Source organism: Watersipora subatra, chromosome 8, assembly GCF_963576615.1.
Source record: "Watersipora subatra chromosome 8, tzWatSuba1.1, whole genome shotgun sequence".
NCBI classification, from domain to species: domain Eukaryota; kingdom Metazoa; phylum Bryozoa; class Gymnolaemata; order Cheilostomatida; family Watersiporidae; genus Watersipora; species Watersipora subatra.
Genome location: NC_088715.1, coordinates 64,010,673 through 64,027,884, shown reverse-complemented (window position 1 = coordinate 64,027,884; position 17,212 = coordinate 64,010,673). Strand labels below are relative to the sequence as shown.

General features: G+C 38.3%; 2 protein-coding genes across 2 annotated transcripts in view; both read left to right on the top strand.

The window, feature by feature from the left end:
• The window catches only part of LOC137402883 (pericentriolar material 1 protein-like), a 47,919-nt gene that overhangs the window by 18,374 nt on the left and 12,333 nt on the right, over nt 1-17,212 (top strand). Inside the window, exons 14-27 of the mRNA XM_068089396.1 lie at nt 4,245-4,404; nt 4,569-5,005; nt 5,954-6,101; nt 6,724-6,823; nt 8,199-8,282; nt 8,516-8,650; nt 9,303-9,491; nt 10,571-10,753; nt 11,712-11,867; nt 11,970-12,092; nt 12,717-12,853; nt 14,190-14,310; nt 14,950-15,196; nt 15,763-15,946. Coding sequence (XP_067945497.1) covers nt 4,245-4,404; nt 4,569-5,005; nt 5,954-6,101; nt 6,724-6,823; nt 8,199-8,282; nt 8,516-8,650; nt 9,303-9,491; nt 10,571-10,753; nt 11,712-11,867; nt 11,970-12,092; nt 12,717-12,853; nt 14,190-14,310; nt 14,950-15,196; nt 15,763-15,946 — 2,404 coding nt within the window. The remainder of the gene's footprint in view (nt 1-4,244; nt 4,405-4,568; nt 5,006-5,953; nt 6,102-6,723; nt 6,824-8,198; nt 8,283-8,515; nt 8,651-9,302; nt 9,492-10,570; nt 10,754-11,711; nt 11,868-11,969; nt 12,093-12,716; nt 12,854-14,189; nt 14,311-14,949; nt 15,197-15,762; nt 15,947-17,212) is intronic.
• On the top strand, nt 69-2,950 carry LOC137401905 (uncharacterized). The gene is made up of 4 exons (XM_068088378.1): nt 69-194; nt 955-1,171; nt 1,326-1,476; nt 1,977-2,950. The coding sequence occupies exons 1-4, from the start codon at nt 69-71 to the stop codon at nt 2,326-2,328; spliced, it is 846 nt and encodes a 281-aa protein (XP_067944479.1). The 3' UTR covers nt 2,329-2,950.

Here is a 17,212-nt window from a genome sequence, read left to right as displayed (position 1 = left end):
AGAGTGTTACAGAGGCAAGAATTTTTATAGATCTAGAACTTTTAGAACTAAGACGCAAACATGCAAGAATGTCTCTCATGCTAAAGATTTTATCTGACGACTGCCATGAATCTCTTATCGAAAGTTTTAACCAAATACAAAATGTTCTTCACAGTCATGAAACAAGACTGGTTACGGGGGGTGCTCCTTCAGCTGTATGTGCAAACACCGGGTTTTATATGAATAGTTTTTTACCTAGAACATCGCGCAACTTGCGCGGCTTACCATAATTTTTTGTTTTATTGACTATTTTTAAATAAAGTTCTCAACGGCCTTCTTTTGCCCGATTTCGGGATTTACGGGTTCTTAAAACACCTAGACCTAGACCTAGCGTAGCCAGCGCAATCATCTTTATATAGAATCCATTGAAACGTGATACGGTTTGTTATGAACATTGACCAATGAGGATCGATTTCCGGGATAGGCAAACCGATGAAGTTCGCGAAAGCCGTGATTGATGCGTTAGGATTGATTGATGATCTAAATGACTGCTATAATTGCTATTGACGCTTGTTGCATTCATCTGGAGGGTAGCTCATCAAAGCCTGAAACTGTATCACGATTGACAACAGTTAAAATAATGCTCTAACAGATGGGCTGCTGTTTCTAAACAACCTGAACATTCACATCTAAAGGAGCCTCACATTATTAGAGGTAAGATAAATTTTATTATTATTATCTGATGGTGTAGCTGCTGTATATATTAAATTAAAAAAACTTATTATAAAAAATCTAGCAAATTTGTAAATTAGACAAATACAATTTGTTATTGTAAGTAGCAGCATGTGAATAACTGGCATGTAGAGACTGAAGGTTACATGGGCTGCTGCTGCTAATTATCTTTACATATTCATGTACTAGGCCTGTACCCAACAAAGCACTTTTTTTTCTTATGAGTATACTTATGTTTACCAGAGCGTCCCATCTTCTGATAAGGAGAAAACTAAAAACTCTGAAAGTGAACCAACTGCCAAGCTTTTACGCTCTAGCTCAACTGTGAGGGCACGTCGACGAACCTCTGTTCTTGATCCTACTTGCATTATATGTCAAAGGTTGGGAAAGTTCATAAAATCTAAGCGTACTCACAAAAGGAAATCGGAAGCATTATCACAGACCCAAACTCTTGCAGCGGGTAGGCCTATATTAATATAGTTATATTTTTTGTACTAATTCCTTGAAATTAATAGTAGCTCGAATCTCATTAGTTAATGTTTTACAGCCTTAACATTTTAATTAATTATTGTCAATTATCTTTTTCCATACTTTATTATTTAACTGGATTGCAGGGCTGCTGAAGAAAGCAGCTGAAATAAGAAATGATCATAGAATCTTGATGTATGTAAGAGACGCGGATCCTGTAGCCTCCGAGGTTCGATATCATAAGTCTTGTTATCAAACATACACCAACTTTCTTCACTATGAACCTAAGGGTGGAAGGTATTTTAAATACAATTAATCTCTGTGATTAAAAAAAACTGCTTTTGGCATGCTCGTTACTAAATGAATTTTGTCACTTCTGTTTTTAGCATTCTTAAATGTATGTATTTTTCATTGTTGTTAAATACTTGGTGTAAAATACTGGATGTCCTGTGTGCTGTGATAGTGACACTTCATTGTACTATAGCCACTTTGAACTACCAGCTTTGGTACATAAGGCGGGTTATAAATACTTCCTTTACCTTTAATGTGAGGAGCCTACATTTAGGTGTCATTGTAACCAGCCAAAAACCAAGTTGCGTTTGTCCTAGTTACATGTGATTTTGGAACACTTACCTATAGGTGTTTAGTAGCTGTTTCATTTGAGATTGACTTACAAACTAGGTAGAAGATGTATTCATTCGGTGTGCAAATTGTAATTTTATGTAGCAATAAGCAAGTGTTCTGTGCTGTGTGCCTCATGCAGCACAAAATTTAGATTTTATTGTTTTATGCTACAGGACATCAGCTAAGCTAAAGTATCGACTTCGTAAGCAGTTTGACAGATTGGTCTTTTACAAGCCTGCAAACCGAACTCGATCTGAAATTGTCTATGCTGAAACTGCTTCACTGTCTGATATTGTGGCAGATGACAGTTTTCGACTCGCCAGATCATCAACAACTAGTGAAGACTCTGTAGACTGTAATCTTAGCCAGTCGATACCGTCTTCAGCATCTAATGTAAACAGAGAACTGTATTATAGTGGTCTACAAATAAGAAATGTCATAGAAGATTCAACAAAGGAAAAATGTTTGGACAATGCACAGCATGTTTTCAGTGACTTTGAGGACTTTGATAATTTTGATGATTAAGTAAATCTGCAATTGGGCTATTTTTCTAATTTTTTGTCAAATCTTCATCCAATTTTAGTCAACATTTATTATCTAAATATAGAATTCAGAGTTGTCCGTCTTGTATTACTTGCAGATAAGAAACAATTCTACTTTTGCTACAAAAGAGGTAAATCAACAGTACATGTTTGCATGATATAATTTTAAACATAACTTGATTGTTATGCACATATATTATAAAGATAGTAACAGCCTTTCTCAAAATATTTCTTTTTGGCACAATAGGGACAATTATTGCGAATTGGCCAAATTTTTGCGATAACAATTTTGGTAATAACTCGAAAACGTGCATAGAAATTTTGGGGCAAAAGTTTATAAATAAGTTCCTTATTATATAGAGAATGTTTTTCCACTATCAAACTTTAGTTTGACTAAAGTAGAAACGAAAATTTATTTCTAGTCACTTTTCTGTTATGTGGCTGACTGATTAAAAAGCAATGTTTTTTTTAATCACAGAGATTAATTGTATTTAACATACCTTCCACCCTTAGGTTCATAGTGAAAAATGTTGGTGTTTACAAACTTCCTAGAAGTTTTTTTAATTTAGTATATACAACAGCTACACCATCAAATAATATTAATAAAATTTATCTTACCTCTAATAATGTAACAGTTGATGACTTCTTTAGATGTGAATGTTCAGGTTGTTTAGAAACAGCAGCCCATCTGTTAGAGCATTATTTTATTTTGTTCATTTTAACTGTTGTCAATCGTGATGCAGTTTCAGGCTTTGATGAGCTACCCTCAAGATGAATGCAACAAGCGTCAGTAGCAATTATAGCAGTCATTTAGATCATAAATCGCTCCTAACGCATCAATTACGACCTTTGCAAAGTTTCATCTGTTTGCCGATTCCGGAAATCGATGCTCATTGGTCAATGTTCATAACAAACCGTATCACATTCCGATGGATTATATATAAATATTGTTGCGCCGGCTACGCTAATAAAATGTCAATGTCTTGAATCAAATAATTATTTAATGTGCAACAGATTTTAGGGCAAATTATAAGAAATGGAATCTACAAACATCCTTACATAACACTATAGTTACAAAACTTAGTTTAAATTAAGTAGAAACGAAACTGAATGATAAACTACCTTGGCTGACTGACTATCAGTACAACTAAAGGGTAGTCATCTGTGTTCCACCCTAGTATAGTTCACAGGTGTTCAACTCTGTCTTACTCAGTACAACTAAAGGGTGGTCAACTGTGTTCCACCCTAGTATAGTTCACAGGTGTTCAACTCTGTCTTACTCAGTACAACTAAAGAGTGGTCAACTGTGTTCCACCCTAGTATAGTTCACAGGTGTTCAACTCTGTCTTACTCAGTACAACTAAGGGGTGGTCATCTGTGTTCCACCCTAGTATAGTTCACAGGTGTTCAACTCTGTCTTACTCAGTACAACTAAGGGGTGGTCATCTGTGTTCCACCCTAGTATAGTTCACAGGTGTTCAACTCTGTCTTACTCAGTACAACTAAAGGGTGGTCAACTGAGTTCCACCCTAGTATAGTTCACAGGTGTTCAACTCTGTCGTACTCAGTACAACTAAAGGGTGGTCAACTGTGTTCCATCCTAGTATAGTTCACAGGTGTTCAACTCTGTCGTACTCAGTACAACTAAAGGGTGGTCAACTGTGTTCCACCCTAGTACAATTCATAGATGTTTACCTGAGCTTCAATCTTTTGTGATCATTTGGTATTCAATTGTAAACAATTGAGTGGATGTCTGCTATAGCTGTGGTAATACGTGTTGAGCGCCGCCTCAGCATTTGTCATGTTGTTGATTCTAGACGATTCTATCATCCCAGGGTAACTTATACTGTGTTTGTGTGTTCCTCATGAATCCATAGAAACCTCGTGTATTGTATGCAGGAAGCTAGAGTCAGCGAGACAGAGGCTGTCCCAGCTCCAGTCGCTTGTTAACATGGTCCAGCAATGGCCGGAAACTGCTGAGGTGCTTCCGGAAGACCTTGCAGAGTTGGCAGCAACAGCTATGGAGGACACAGCTTCTGAGATCAGCGTGACTTCCAAGGTAAACTCTTATTACGCTTTACTCGAGTCTACTTGATCAAGTTTAAATAAGTCTGATTGCTGCTGGTAGTGAGCTGCAGCTACAGTGAATTCCACCGAGTTCAAGCCATGATCATTGCCAACTATGGCTTCTACCTATTTGAGTCAACTCAATTTCCTTTCTAGACTTCAACAGCATCTGGTGCTCAGCGCTTTTCAGCACTCTATGATGTTAGCCTTCGTCAGCCTGCTAGTCGCGCTGCCGTCTCTCAGGCCATTGGCAGTCAGACTGGCGATCATCACTCTCATAATATCCTGTCTTCAAGGAAGCTGCTCTCTGAGCAACAGCGAGTTGATAAGTCCACATCAACCACACGGACCAATCAACAGCTCAGTCCATCTGCTAGAACCAATCAACAGCTCAGTCCGTCCGTTAGAACCAATCAACAGCTCAGTCAATCAACACAGACTAAACAAGAACCAAATCTGTCTGTAGCGAAAGCTAGTCTGAAACAAGTTTCTTCTGCTGAGCCTAATCCGCAGTATGGAACATCTATCAAGAGCAAGCCAAAGGTTCAGAGAAGAGAAGATGATTCCCAGTCTGCTGCAGAGTCTGTTACAAGGTTAGTAGATTTAGTAAAAGTGAGACACTGTTTTGAATTTTTTAAAACATGGTAGCAGTAAGATACCTGGAGACATTTCAGGACACCCTGGTAAAGTTTTTGTTTTGAATGAATTCTTAACAATTGTTTGTGCATGCTGAGGCGAAGAATGCCTCCTTTTATAGTTGATTCACTGTACTTTTTGAAAAACAACTCGGTAGCAAGTAAGTCCTTAATGAATGACCCTCCAATACTATGAACAATACCCAATATGCTAGACAACCACGTGCTTACACTCTTCTGTTTAACTCTATGGTTTTTAGTGCTCTTGTCAAGTTGGTTTATACGGTGGTCTCTATTTCTGTCTGTCTTCATCTATGTTCTGGTTGAACTGGAAGATTCCGCCTATAGTTATTAACTTATAACTATTAGTTTCTATTGATATGTTTGCAATTGGCTATTCAAGTTTAATATTCCACCCTGGCCCCCGCCTCCTGGCCATCTCATCCGATCCCTGCTCAATAGCATGTCTTTGAGGGCTTCTGTGGCGGTTTTTACAACTTGACCAAATTATAGGTTTTCTACCTGCAGAAAATGGACCATGTTTGTCTTTTTACAGCTTAGTTGAATCAGAGGTCTTCTACCTGCAGAGAACCAACCATGTTTGTCTTTTTACAGCTTGGCTGAATCGGAGGTCTTCTACCTGCAGAGAATGGACCATGTTTGTCTTTTTACAGCTTAGTTGAATCAGAGGTCTTCTACCTGCAGAGAACCAACCATGTTTGTCTTTTTACAGCTTGGTTGAATCAGAGGTCTTCTACCTGCAGAGAATGGACCATGTTTGTCTTTTTACAGCTTGGTTGAATCGGAGGTCTTCTATCTGCAGATATCCGACCACGTTTGTCTTTTTACAGCTTGTTTGGATCAGGTCTTCTACCTGCAGAAAATGGACTATGTTTGTTTTTTTAGCTTGGCTGAATCGGAGGTGTTCTATCTGCAAAGAATGGAAGAGCAAAAGTCTGAATTGCAGAATCTGATGAATGAGCGAAACAAACTTCTCAGCATACAGAATGAGTTGAAGTCTTTGCATGAGCAGTACATGCAGACAGCTCCTAAGGTTAGTCTCAGCATTACATAGGTTTGTATAAGTAGCCATCTCATGAGAAAGTGCATATACCAGCAACTCATAGCAACATGGGGTAGACAACTCTTAGGCTAGGGAGCACCTATCAACAGATCTGCAGTATATAGCTATGGATAGACCGCTCCCAGTCTAGGGAGCATGTATCAACTACTCCACAGTATATAGATTTGTATCAATAGATAACTCCCAAGCTAGGGAGCATGTATCAATTACTCCACAGTATATAGGTTTTTCATCAATAGATAACTCTCAGGCTAGGGAGCATGTATCAATTACTCCACAGTATATAGGTTTGCATCAATAGACAACTCCACGACAAGAATTGTGGGTGTTTCGAAGTACAATTCATAGGCGTATGTAAGTTTATTGATGACCCGTAGGTAAATAGATACCTGCGTGTATAGCGTTAGACAGTCATTGGTGTATAGATAATCAGCATCTGGGTATACAGAGTTCTATAGACAAACATTTCATACATAGTAAAGGTGTTTAAACAGACCAAGTGCATGGTAGCTTCATTAGCCTTCTGTAGTTTGACGTCAGTGAAAATATTACCCCAATTAGTAACTATTAGCCTAGTTTTTCTTTTAATTAGGATTTATCAACCCTACTGAAGAACAAGGAAGACGCTTCTCTAGGCACTGAGAAGGTCAAGGCTTCCAAGTCCGCTGTGACATTTTCCAAAGCACCTGTGGGTGAGTGTCTATGTAGTTATTAAATTATGTATAGGTTCATCTGTCACCAATACTACATGTAAGTTTATATGTGCTATATAGCATTAAATCTATAAAACTCATTGATTTCATATGTAAGGTTTGCAGAGATATCAATTTTACACTTTGCTTCGAATATATAATATTTTACTGCGGTTCATTACCTGATTGACTTTCTGTCCATAAAGTGTACTGAGAGAAAGTATAAGACTATATAAGAGTCAGAGAGCCAACCCCTTCTGATTGTGGCTATGAGATTGTATAGCAACCTTTCCTAATACTATTCTGAGGCCGTTGCACCCATTTAGAGCACGATTTAATACTAGTGCAAAGATGATGAGTGATAGAACTGACCTATTTAATACTAGTGCAAAAGATGATGAGTGATAGAATTGACCTTTCTAATACTAGTGCAAAGATGGGTGATAGAACTGACCTATTTAATACTAGTGCAAACATGATGAGTGATAGAATTGACCTTTCTAATACTAGTGCAAAGATGGGTGATAGAACTGACCTATTTAATACTAGTGCAAACATGATGAGTGATAGAATTGACCTTTTTAATACTAGTGCAAAGATGGGTGATAGAACTGACCTATTTAATACTAGTGCAAAACTGACAACTGATAGAACTGACCTTTATAATACTAGTGCAAAGATGGGTGATAGAACTGACCTATTTAATACTAGTGCAAAACTGACAACTGATAGAACTGACCTTTATAATACTAGTGCAAAGATGGGTGATAGAACTGACCTATTTAAGACTAGTGCAAAACTGACAAGTGATAGAACTGACCTTTTTACAACTGAATGAGCTCCATTATGCTATCGATTGATCATCACGAATCATGTACGGATTCACTAAGATGAATCTTACAGTCATTTAACATGTTCCTCTCTATTAACATGTTAAACTTTAGAGGTGTTTGCGCTTGTATGAATTCTTATATGAGTGCTTGTATGAATGCTTGTATGAATACTTGTATGAATGCTTGTATGATCGCTTGTATGAATACTTGTATGAATGCTTGTATGAGTGCTTATATGAGTGCTTGTATGAATTCTTATATGAATGCTTGTATGAATGCTTGTATGAATACTTGTATGAATGCTTGTATGAGTGCTTGTATGGATGCTTGTATGAATGCTTGTATGAATGCTTGTATGAGTGCTTGTATGAATACTTGTATAAGTGCTTGTATGAATATTTGTATGAATGCTTATACGAATGCTTGTATGAGTGCTTGTATGGATGCTTGTATGAATGCTTGTATGAATGCTTGTATGATTGCTTGTATAAATGCACCAACTGATGGAAACCCTTTACTATTTGACTCTTATCCACTTCCAGATATCACAGAACGGGCAAACGATGAACTTTACAGCCGTATGATGGAGCAGAGGATGGAGAGACAGGCTTCACGCAAGGCAAAAGGTAGCATTTATTAACCTAGTACTTTTTCTAGTCAATCGATAAAGGACACAGCTTGACATGTGTCTAGTACTAGTAGATACATTCATGCATAGAGAGTGAGAGGGTGCTAGTACTGTCCTTTACGCTTGTTTTTCAGAAATGATTTTGACAAGTGTTTAACACGGATTAATAAAACACTTGCTCATACGATGATACTCTATTGTCTTGTTTTCTTTACTCATGACTGTCAATAGGTGAGGAAGACCAGCTTACTGCTGATGTAACAACTCTGGCAACATGGGGAGAGTCGGAGACCAGCTCAAGTGACGATGAATCGGATGATGAGAATACTCCAGACGATGAAGGAGAGATCGATGAGGATGATGACGGTAGATATTTACGTAACGCTATGTGATTTTATTCTAACTTGTTTGCTTGTATAACCTATTAAGAATATTCCTGTGGCTATTTTACTAAATGCTATACTATACTTAAAGACAGTGCAAGCTTGCATTATCTTTGGGTGTATTCTAATTAAAATGTATTTTCTAATAAGTTCATCTTATGCATTGACACTTTGATTTATAGACATTAAACTATGTTGATGACACTTGTTGCTCTCATTGTGGCTATCGTAACAGGTGCTGGGAATAATGAGTATACACTCTTGTGATATACATGTAACTAATATAGAAATGGCTTGAATGATAGTATAAACCTATGATATACGACTATTATAACAGGTGTTTGGAATAAAAGGTATAAACCCATGAGATATGACTATTATAACAGGTGCTTGGAATAAAAGGTATAAAGCCATGAGATATGACTATTATAACAGGTGCTTGGAATAAAAGGTATAAACCCATGAGATCTGACTATTATAGCAGACGCTTGGAATAATAGGTTTAAACCCATGAGATATGACTATTGTAACAGGTGCTCAAAATAATAAATATAAACCCATGCCATATGACTACAATAACAGGTGCTTGGCATAGTTGAAGAAGATATATCATGTATATGACCTGTTATTGCTAGGTTACCCTAGTGATGGTATACTGCAAGTGGAAGAAGAGGAAGAGGCGCATCAAGAATCTGACAGAGACACGTACACTGTGGAGGATGAGTATCAATTTAGACAAAGGTATCCTGTCGACATGGCTCACAAATCGGGACGTCAACGTCGTCCCCACACTCATAAACTTGTGGAACCCGGCAATCCTGCAGGTACAGACAGCTGTGTGTAAATGCCATGGTATCGTTTTGATGTGCTCGAAGTGATTGGGTCAAGGTGTTGCCCTGAGTCTTATATCATTCCCGTTGACTGATGTGTGATACTAGAGCATCCTACCTTTATAATGCTATTGCGTGTCTCCCTGCTTCACTTTGAGTAACCAACCATGATGTTCGCAGTTTCATATAATTTCTTTCAACACTTGCTGTCATCAGCTCATTTCATGCCATAGGCCTACTTATTCTTCTTGTTGCTAATGGCACGCTGCTGCTCCGGCTTGTGAATACCATTTAAATTTGCTAACCGATAACTCGCAATGCTATGGTTGGTAACTTTTCTAAGCATTCATGAGATTCTTTATACAACATTGTTAGATAAATTTATTAGATTAGTCTGAAGAACGATTATAAATAAAACAAAATGTAAAATAGCATCAACTGACAAATATTCTGGTCTATCTCAATGGAACTCTGTATCAAAGTGCTGTATCTTTCTACTGCTCTGTATTTTGTATTTTGTACTGAACTCTGTATCTTTCTACTGCTAAGTACAAATTTTAAGAGGTTTTTATTACTGATCATTAGCTATTTCTAATTTGAAAGTCTGATAGCTTGAAGTAAACTGATTCTCCAATTCAGGTAGTTTGCATGTCAGCTAGTCATTATTTTCAACTTACTATAAAATCATACCTTAGTCTAGAATGTAGTGTAACTAGGGAAGTTGGGTAGGGAGCTTGAAACAGGTTGTTTATTTCCTCCATGGTTGATTAACAGGCTCGGGGTGTTAATAGTCACACATTTTGGTTAGATACTCAGAGCTGTGTAGTTTTAATTTGTTTTCTTTGGAGGAAGCACTGGATGAGTACGAGAAAAGAAAATGGACATATTTTCAACCAAGCCGATTCGGTAGTGAGCATTCAGCACGGTTTCCAATTAACATGAGTTGTAGTTCCTAAAGTGCTAGTATTGACATTGGCCATTGTTACCTCTACTTCATGATTGGTTCTTCTCACAAACCCTTATATAATCAGGATTAGACAGACCTCTCATTGCCAGTTCTTTTCTCTCCTCAGCTGGAGACTACTGGAAACCTCTGTCCACAGTATCTGGTGCTACGGCGGTTGGCGAGGGAGTGCGTGGTGGGCATGGTTCTGGTACAGATATGATATCAAAAATGAAGGACCAATTGGATGCAACGACAGACATGTGTCAGCACCTGTTACAGGAACAGCGTAAACTCTCTCTTCAGATGCAAGGTAATACAGCTCTGACAAATCTGTCTGTGTCCAGTTGCTCTGAGCCCTTCCAAGATTCCTGGTCTGATCATTACTATAATCTATGTTTTGACATGACTGATATTCAAGATTTATTTAACAACAGATTTCATGTAGGAAAGCTAAGTTTGTTCTCATTTTGAGTGTTTTACCTGGGAAGAGTCCGATGTTATCATAAAATATGCCTAAGTATTGGCTGTTGTTATGAAATGCATGCACATCACTGCTGGTGTTGCTGGTACTGCCGGTGCTGCTGGTCGAGGGACTATCTTAAAGCTGTATGTCCTGCTATACTGGTATTAATAAATTTCAACAAATTTGTTGAGATTAAATCCCAGAAATGGAATTATTTCTTTTCAACTGAATATTGTTGTAAAAATACCTGACACTGGTCTTTGCACACTTTACACAGCTTGTTTTGAGATGTTTCCAGTCTTGATAGAGATTAGGTGAAAGGCTGTATAGCAGTAGAATTTAGTTGACTCACAGCTGACAAGGAACCGTTGTTCACAACGGTTGAAATATTGATTCTACGCAAGTTTTTAACAAAAAAGACAGAGTTGTTACACGAATAGGCGAGGGCAGGCTAATTGGGCAATTAGATGTGCTTTAGAAGGTTTTGCACGATATTGATCAATAACTTCTGCCTAGTAGTCGCTATAACCTCATAGCCTTCAACATCAAACATTTGACAGGAAGTTTAAGTACAAATAGAATAACTACTGCTATTCATCATTTGACAAGAAGTTACTTAACAGGAAGCAGTCTAGCAGTAATGAAAATAGTCACAGTGAGTCTTTAGGGCAAAGAGCTGAGGCGAATCAGGCTCACAATGTCTCTTACAATGTCTCTTCTCTCCACGAGCTATGCTGGATGATTGCTGTCATGAGTTTTACAGATTGTTCAAGTCTCTTTATACTAGTATTTCCTATCTGTTTAGGTGACTACAAGCCACCCAACGGAGACTCGTGGCTAGAGAACAGAGTCATGTACTCCATCAATCAGCTCTACTCCAAGGTCATGGACATGCAGGCGGCTCTCCAGGTCACGGTTGATCAGGTCTATGCAATCACTCAGCACCTCGAGGGCAGAGAAGGTGAGACATATTAGTTGCGGAGTCGATAGATGCAAGACTAGTAACTTATTGCCACCTCAGTAATGTTCAGCCATTATCTTTCATACCCTCCTTCTTTTGTAGCTCTGGAGTCAGCGGTCTCCGCTGGGAGTGCAGAAGGTGGGAAGAAGCCGAACACTGTGGTTAGACCGAGTCAAGTTGGAGGTATTCATAGCTTGGCTAGTAGAGGGGCAGCTTTTAACTCAGGTAGCCTTTGGTATAGACGCATAAAGCTTTCAATGGTGTGTCAATATTTACCTTTTGGTTATAACAAGATGTTTCTATGCCAAAACACATACAGTTTGTTGCTGCGCCGGTATAGAGATGAGGTCGTTTCAAGTAATTTGTGATTCCAAGTAATATTCGCTGTATCCATCGACTAGCAATAATAGCACTCAGTTGTCCTGTCAGCAGGTGCTAAACTTAACTTACATGAGGTGTAAGTACGAGCGCAATGATTTATTGACTGTGTTCTCATAGTACCTACTCGTGATGGCAGAGTCTGACGTCCCAGTGCTTCATGTATTGAAATACATCATGGAATTCTGGCTTATCTTTAAATACTCTAGCTTATAACTTTGGCTTACTTCTATGTCCTAGTTGGAGCAAATTTAGGAATCTTGTAAGCGTGTTGATTATCAAGAAAAGAATTTTTTGGCAAACCTGTCATTTTACTCCTTAAATTCTGTAACTAGTTTTGTGTTTTGGACTATTGTATTCCTCCATATTAACATTGTCTGCGGAGCTTCTGCAGTGTGCTGCAATGCATGATGCTATAGAAATGTGAAGTTATAAAGAGCTGCTGCATCCAAAGTATTTTTTTGGTTTCAGGTGGACCTCAATTTAGCTATGGGCCCAGCTCAGTGAGCAGTAGCACAGTCGAGCCTAGTGATGGGGAGAGAACTCCCATACAATTGCATCCAACTCAGGGGAGTGTGGGGAGTGTGAGGAGTGAGGCTACTTCAGAGGTACGTATCTAGTGATGATTGATAGTAGTATTACATGGGTTCAGACTCGGCCTTGAATATGTGATAGCATGATCAGGTTCAGATACCGATTCATGTGCTCTCGCGTTGTGATAGACTCTATTCATGTACAGTAGACGCTTCTACAACGTAAATAATCTGTTCCAGCAACGTATACATTGTAGGGAATTTACGTTATTCAAACAGTAAAATACATGTAAATTGCCTAATCCGTTCCAAAGTATTTCCAAACCTCACCCTTTTGGTCATACAAAAAAAACTAGACTTAACTTTTTAATTTGTTTGTTGTACCGTAGCTGAAGTATTATTGGTTTGTATCGACAACATTTCTCCTTTTTCTGATCAACATTACTGGTTTTAGACCCTGAAGGCCGTAATTTTACTATAAGTTAAGTACATTTTCGACACCCATTTATAATGATTTGTGTATTTTTTCTAGACATCAAGGTCTATTCTGCAAAGTAAACCTAATAACAAACATTTTATACGACTGCAATAAAGTAAACCAAAAATATAATATCAAACTATAATATCATGAAACTTGTATACACTGTATAATAGAGATAACACTATACACTCATCGTTTTGTCTAACATGTGCAGCAGGAAAAAGAAAGTCACTTTTTATGGCCAACTACAAGATTATTTTAATTCAAATCGACTTTCAGAACTTGTACTGATTTGTCACCTTAGGTTATATATAGAATTTGACACCTTAGGTTATTTATAGAATTTGACACCTTAGGTTATATATAGAATTGGACACCTTATGTTATATATAGAATTGGACACTTTTTGTTATATATAAAATTTGACACCTTTGGTTATATATAGAATTTGACACCGTAGGTTATATATAGAATTTGACACCTTAGGTTATATATAGAATTTGACACCTTAGGTTATATATAGAATTTGACACCTTAGGTTATATATAGAATTTGACACCTTAGGTTATATATAGAATTTGACACCTTAGGTTATATATAAAATTTGACACCGTAGGTTATATATAGAATTTGACACCTTAGGTTATATATAGAATTTGACACCTTAGGTTATATATAGAATTTGACACCTTAGGTTATATATAGAATTTGACACCTTAGGTTATATATAGAATTTGACACCTTAGGTTATATATAGAATTTGACACCTTAGGTTATATATAGAATTTTGTACGTAGTATGAAGAAAAACTTAACATAAGTTGAGGTAGTGGTAATTACGTTAAGTGGAGTTTACGTCATATGAGCCCAGGAGGTATACATTATAGGAGCCTTTACTGTACAATTTTGATTAACATACTAGTTCTGGCAGGCTGACAGGAAGTCGAATCGTGCGAGGCAGTTGTTTGAACACAACTACTCTATCCCGCCGCTTGACCTTGACCAGCTGATAAAGAGAAGGCAAGAGCAAAGCAGATCTCTCAACTCCGCAGGTAAGTTTTTCCTATTCCATCATTTTCTCCGCTTCTTTTGATTACCTGCTCGGTTTGCCATTGATTCCATTGGGAGCCATTTGTACGCTGAAAGGCTCTCAATATAAATTTATTTCATGGATGTAGTAGATATACATTTTGGTATTTTGTAAGCGTACAGTGGGCATTTCCTCTCAATATGTTTTGACCTCTACCAGACTAGAATCTCACCGGATGCTCAATAGAGATCATTTCGTATACCCTGACATATGAAGATGGAAGTTGACCGATATGCAACTCTCTTGATAACTCTAAGATAACCAACACGGAGGAGCAATAAGTAGTTGTTGCACTTGGGCTTAATTTGCTTCGAACAATTGTACTTTGTAACAAGATGTCTATATTTTCATCTGTGTGTTAGTTTAATTTAGGAAAATAATATACACTAGTACATTATATAACACAGTTATGGTTGCTGTGAATTGAAACTGTCTGTACATGCTTATTGATTCGCCACTTTCTGTGATCAAATCAAAAGCTGCAGCTGAAAATAAGAGTTGAATAAGCAGCTTATGCCCAGTAATCAGCAGGTTTAACATTGCCAGAGCCATGCCAGTGCATTCATACCTGTCTTGACCATCTTAGGCTTGTTTACCTTAGGCCAAACCTATCCATCTCCTAGTCTCTCAGCCATAGCGGCTGGCAGAGTCCGAGTACCTTTGGAGACCATGTACAAACCAGGTATCAGTTCAGGCATATGTGGCACAGCCTACGCCCCCAGCGCATCTTCAGCTGTATCAAGCGTCCGGGAAGACCAGTCGGGCAACAACACCCCTATTGCCACCCCTAATAAGGAAACAACAGCTGAGAGTGCACTAGCTAAGAATTTGTCTTCTCTTCAGAGCAGGTGCGAATGCATCCTCATCTGATTGTGACCATCTGTTCTGATATTCTTGCTATGAACTCATGTTTTGTTTTCTTGTCTCATCGCTGGCGAGGCAGTTTTTAGTTACTGCTCAAAACTTACCTGATTTCAGGCAACAAATAGTTTATTTTTGGTACTTGCAAAGATTGCAACCTGAACACTTGGGCTCCCAAAACCATGCTAGCTATCCTTTTTTCTCTCCCAAATGTCTTCATCTTGGTTTTCACCTTGGACAGGGCTGTAATATTGCTCGCAGATGTTATCATTATATAATATGCTCAATATGTTGCTTGAAAATATTTAATTTGGTGTGAGGCTCTGCATTATACAAGAGATTAATAAATTACGTTGTCCAATCAGTTTAGACGTGATCCATGGACATGATTGTCCTGACTGATTCATGATAAACTACATATAAACGAGTTGTTGTCCTACAGACAGACTCGTGACATGGGAGACACTCTTGTATACTAGAGTCATGGTGGACAGACATTGTTTCACTCACGTTTCATGACTTTAATTCTTCTTATTAGTGCTCCTTATTGCAGAGTTTCCCACGACTCAGGAAGTGATCTCTCACTGTTCGAGGCCTTGAGAGAGACCATCTACTCCGAGGTGGCCACACTTATCTCTCAGAATGAGAACCGACCTCATTTCCTCATTGAGCTCTTCAGAGAGCTTCAGATGTTGAGTAGTGACTATCTCCGGCAAAGAGGCTTATACTCCATTCAGGTTCTCATCTTTACAATTTTCTCTTCAATGTTTGCAGCATAGACCTATTAACTATACTATATACCTATATAGTTACACTATATATATATACATGTATGTATGTACATGTATATACAGATGTACATGTATATACAGATGTACATTAATATACAGATATACATGTATATATATATAGATATACATATAAAAGTTGTTTCCTCACCCCGGATACCCCGTATGGGTGGTAAATTCTGCTCTAACTTGGGTCTCCTACCAGAGACCTGGGAGTTTGAGCACTCGCCTCAAGATCTTAGCTGTTCCCAATAGCGCACTTTTCTGCAACTCACCTGAGTTGATTGTTGTTGGTATTTGGGCAAGCCACATTTTATGCGCCGGTGTTATTGCGCCCAGTGCCCCAATGACTACTGGGATTACAGTTGTTCTTACATTCCAGCATTTTTCAATCTCTTCTCCAAGAGGGAGATATTTCTCTACCTTTTTTTTCTTTGCTGGCTATATTTTAGTCATTGGGTACTGCTATATCTATTATAGTAGCCCTCTTGTTCTCCTTGTCTACCACCACTATATCTGGTTGGTTTGCTAGGACATGCTTGTCAGTTTGGATGTAGAAGTCCCAGAGGATCTTAGCGCGGTCATTTTCATTGACCTTACCAGGAGCTTCCCATGGGTGTTGTGGTTTATTAAGGCCAAACTCATCATATAGACTTCTATACACAACACCTGCGACATGATTATGCCGCTCAGTGTATGCGTTTCCTGCTAGCTGCTTGCATCCGCTGATGATGTGTTGGATGGTCTCAGGTGCATCTTTGCACAGTCTGCATCTAGGATCGTCTCTAGTGTGATAGATTTTCGTTTGGAGTTGCCTTGTTGGGAGCACTTGCTCCTGGGCTGCCATGATTAGTGACTCTGTATTGGCCGTTAGGTTTCCTTTGTTCAGCCACATATATGTCTGGTGAAGATCGCCAACCTAAGATATTTGTTGGTGGTAAGCACCATGAAGAGGTTTCGTGTGCCAGTCAATTTCCTCATCATCAGGGCGCAGGTCCGTTGTAAGAGCAGCCAATTGAAATTCAGCTAGCAACTTATCTGAAATGGCCATGGAGGCTGCATATGCTTTGATGCTTTGCTCCTCTTCTTTCACTGTCTGCTGTACACTTTTGAGTCCCCTACCGCCATCTTTTCTATCAAGATACAATCTAGTAGTATCAGATTTTGGGTGGAGTGCTCCATGCACGATCAGCAGTTTACGAGTTGCTATATCTG

Coding starts and splice junctions, on each gene's coding strand:
- LOC137401905 (XM_068088378.1), top strand. CDS start 69: ATGTCTCTCATGCTAAAGATTTTATCTGACGACTGCCATGAATCTCTT. Junction 195..954: donor CGGGGGGTGCTCCTTCAGCT/GTATGTGCAAAC, acceptor TATGTTTACCAG/AGCGTCCCATCTTCTGATAA. Junction 1,172..1,325: donor GACCCAAACTCTTGCAGCGG/GTAGGCCTATAT, acceptor ACTGGATTGCAG/GGCTGCTGAAGAAAGCAGCT.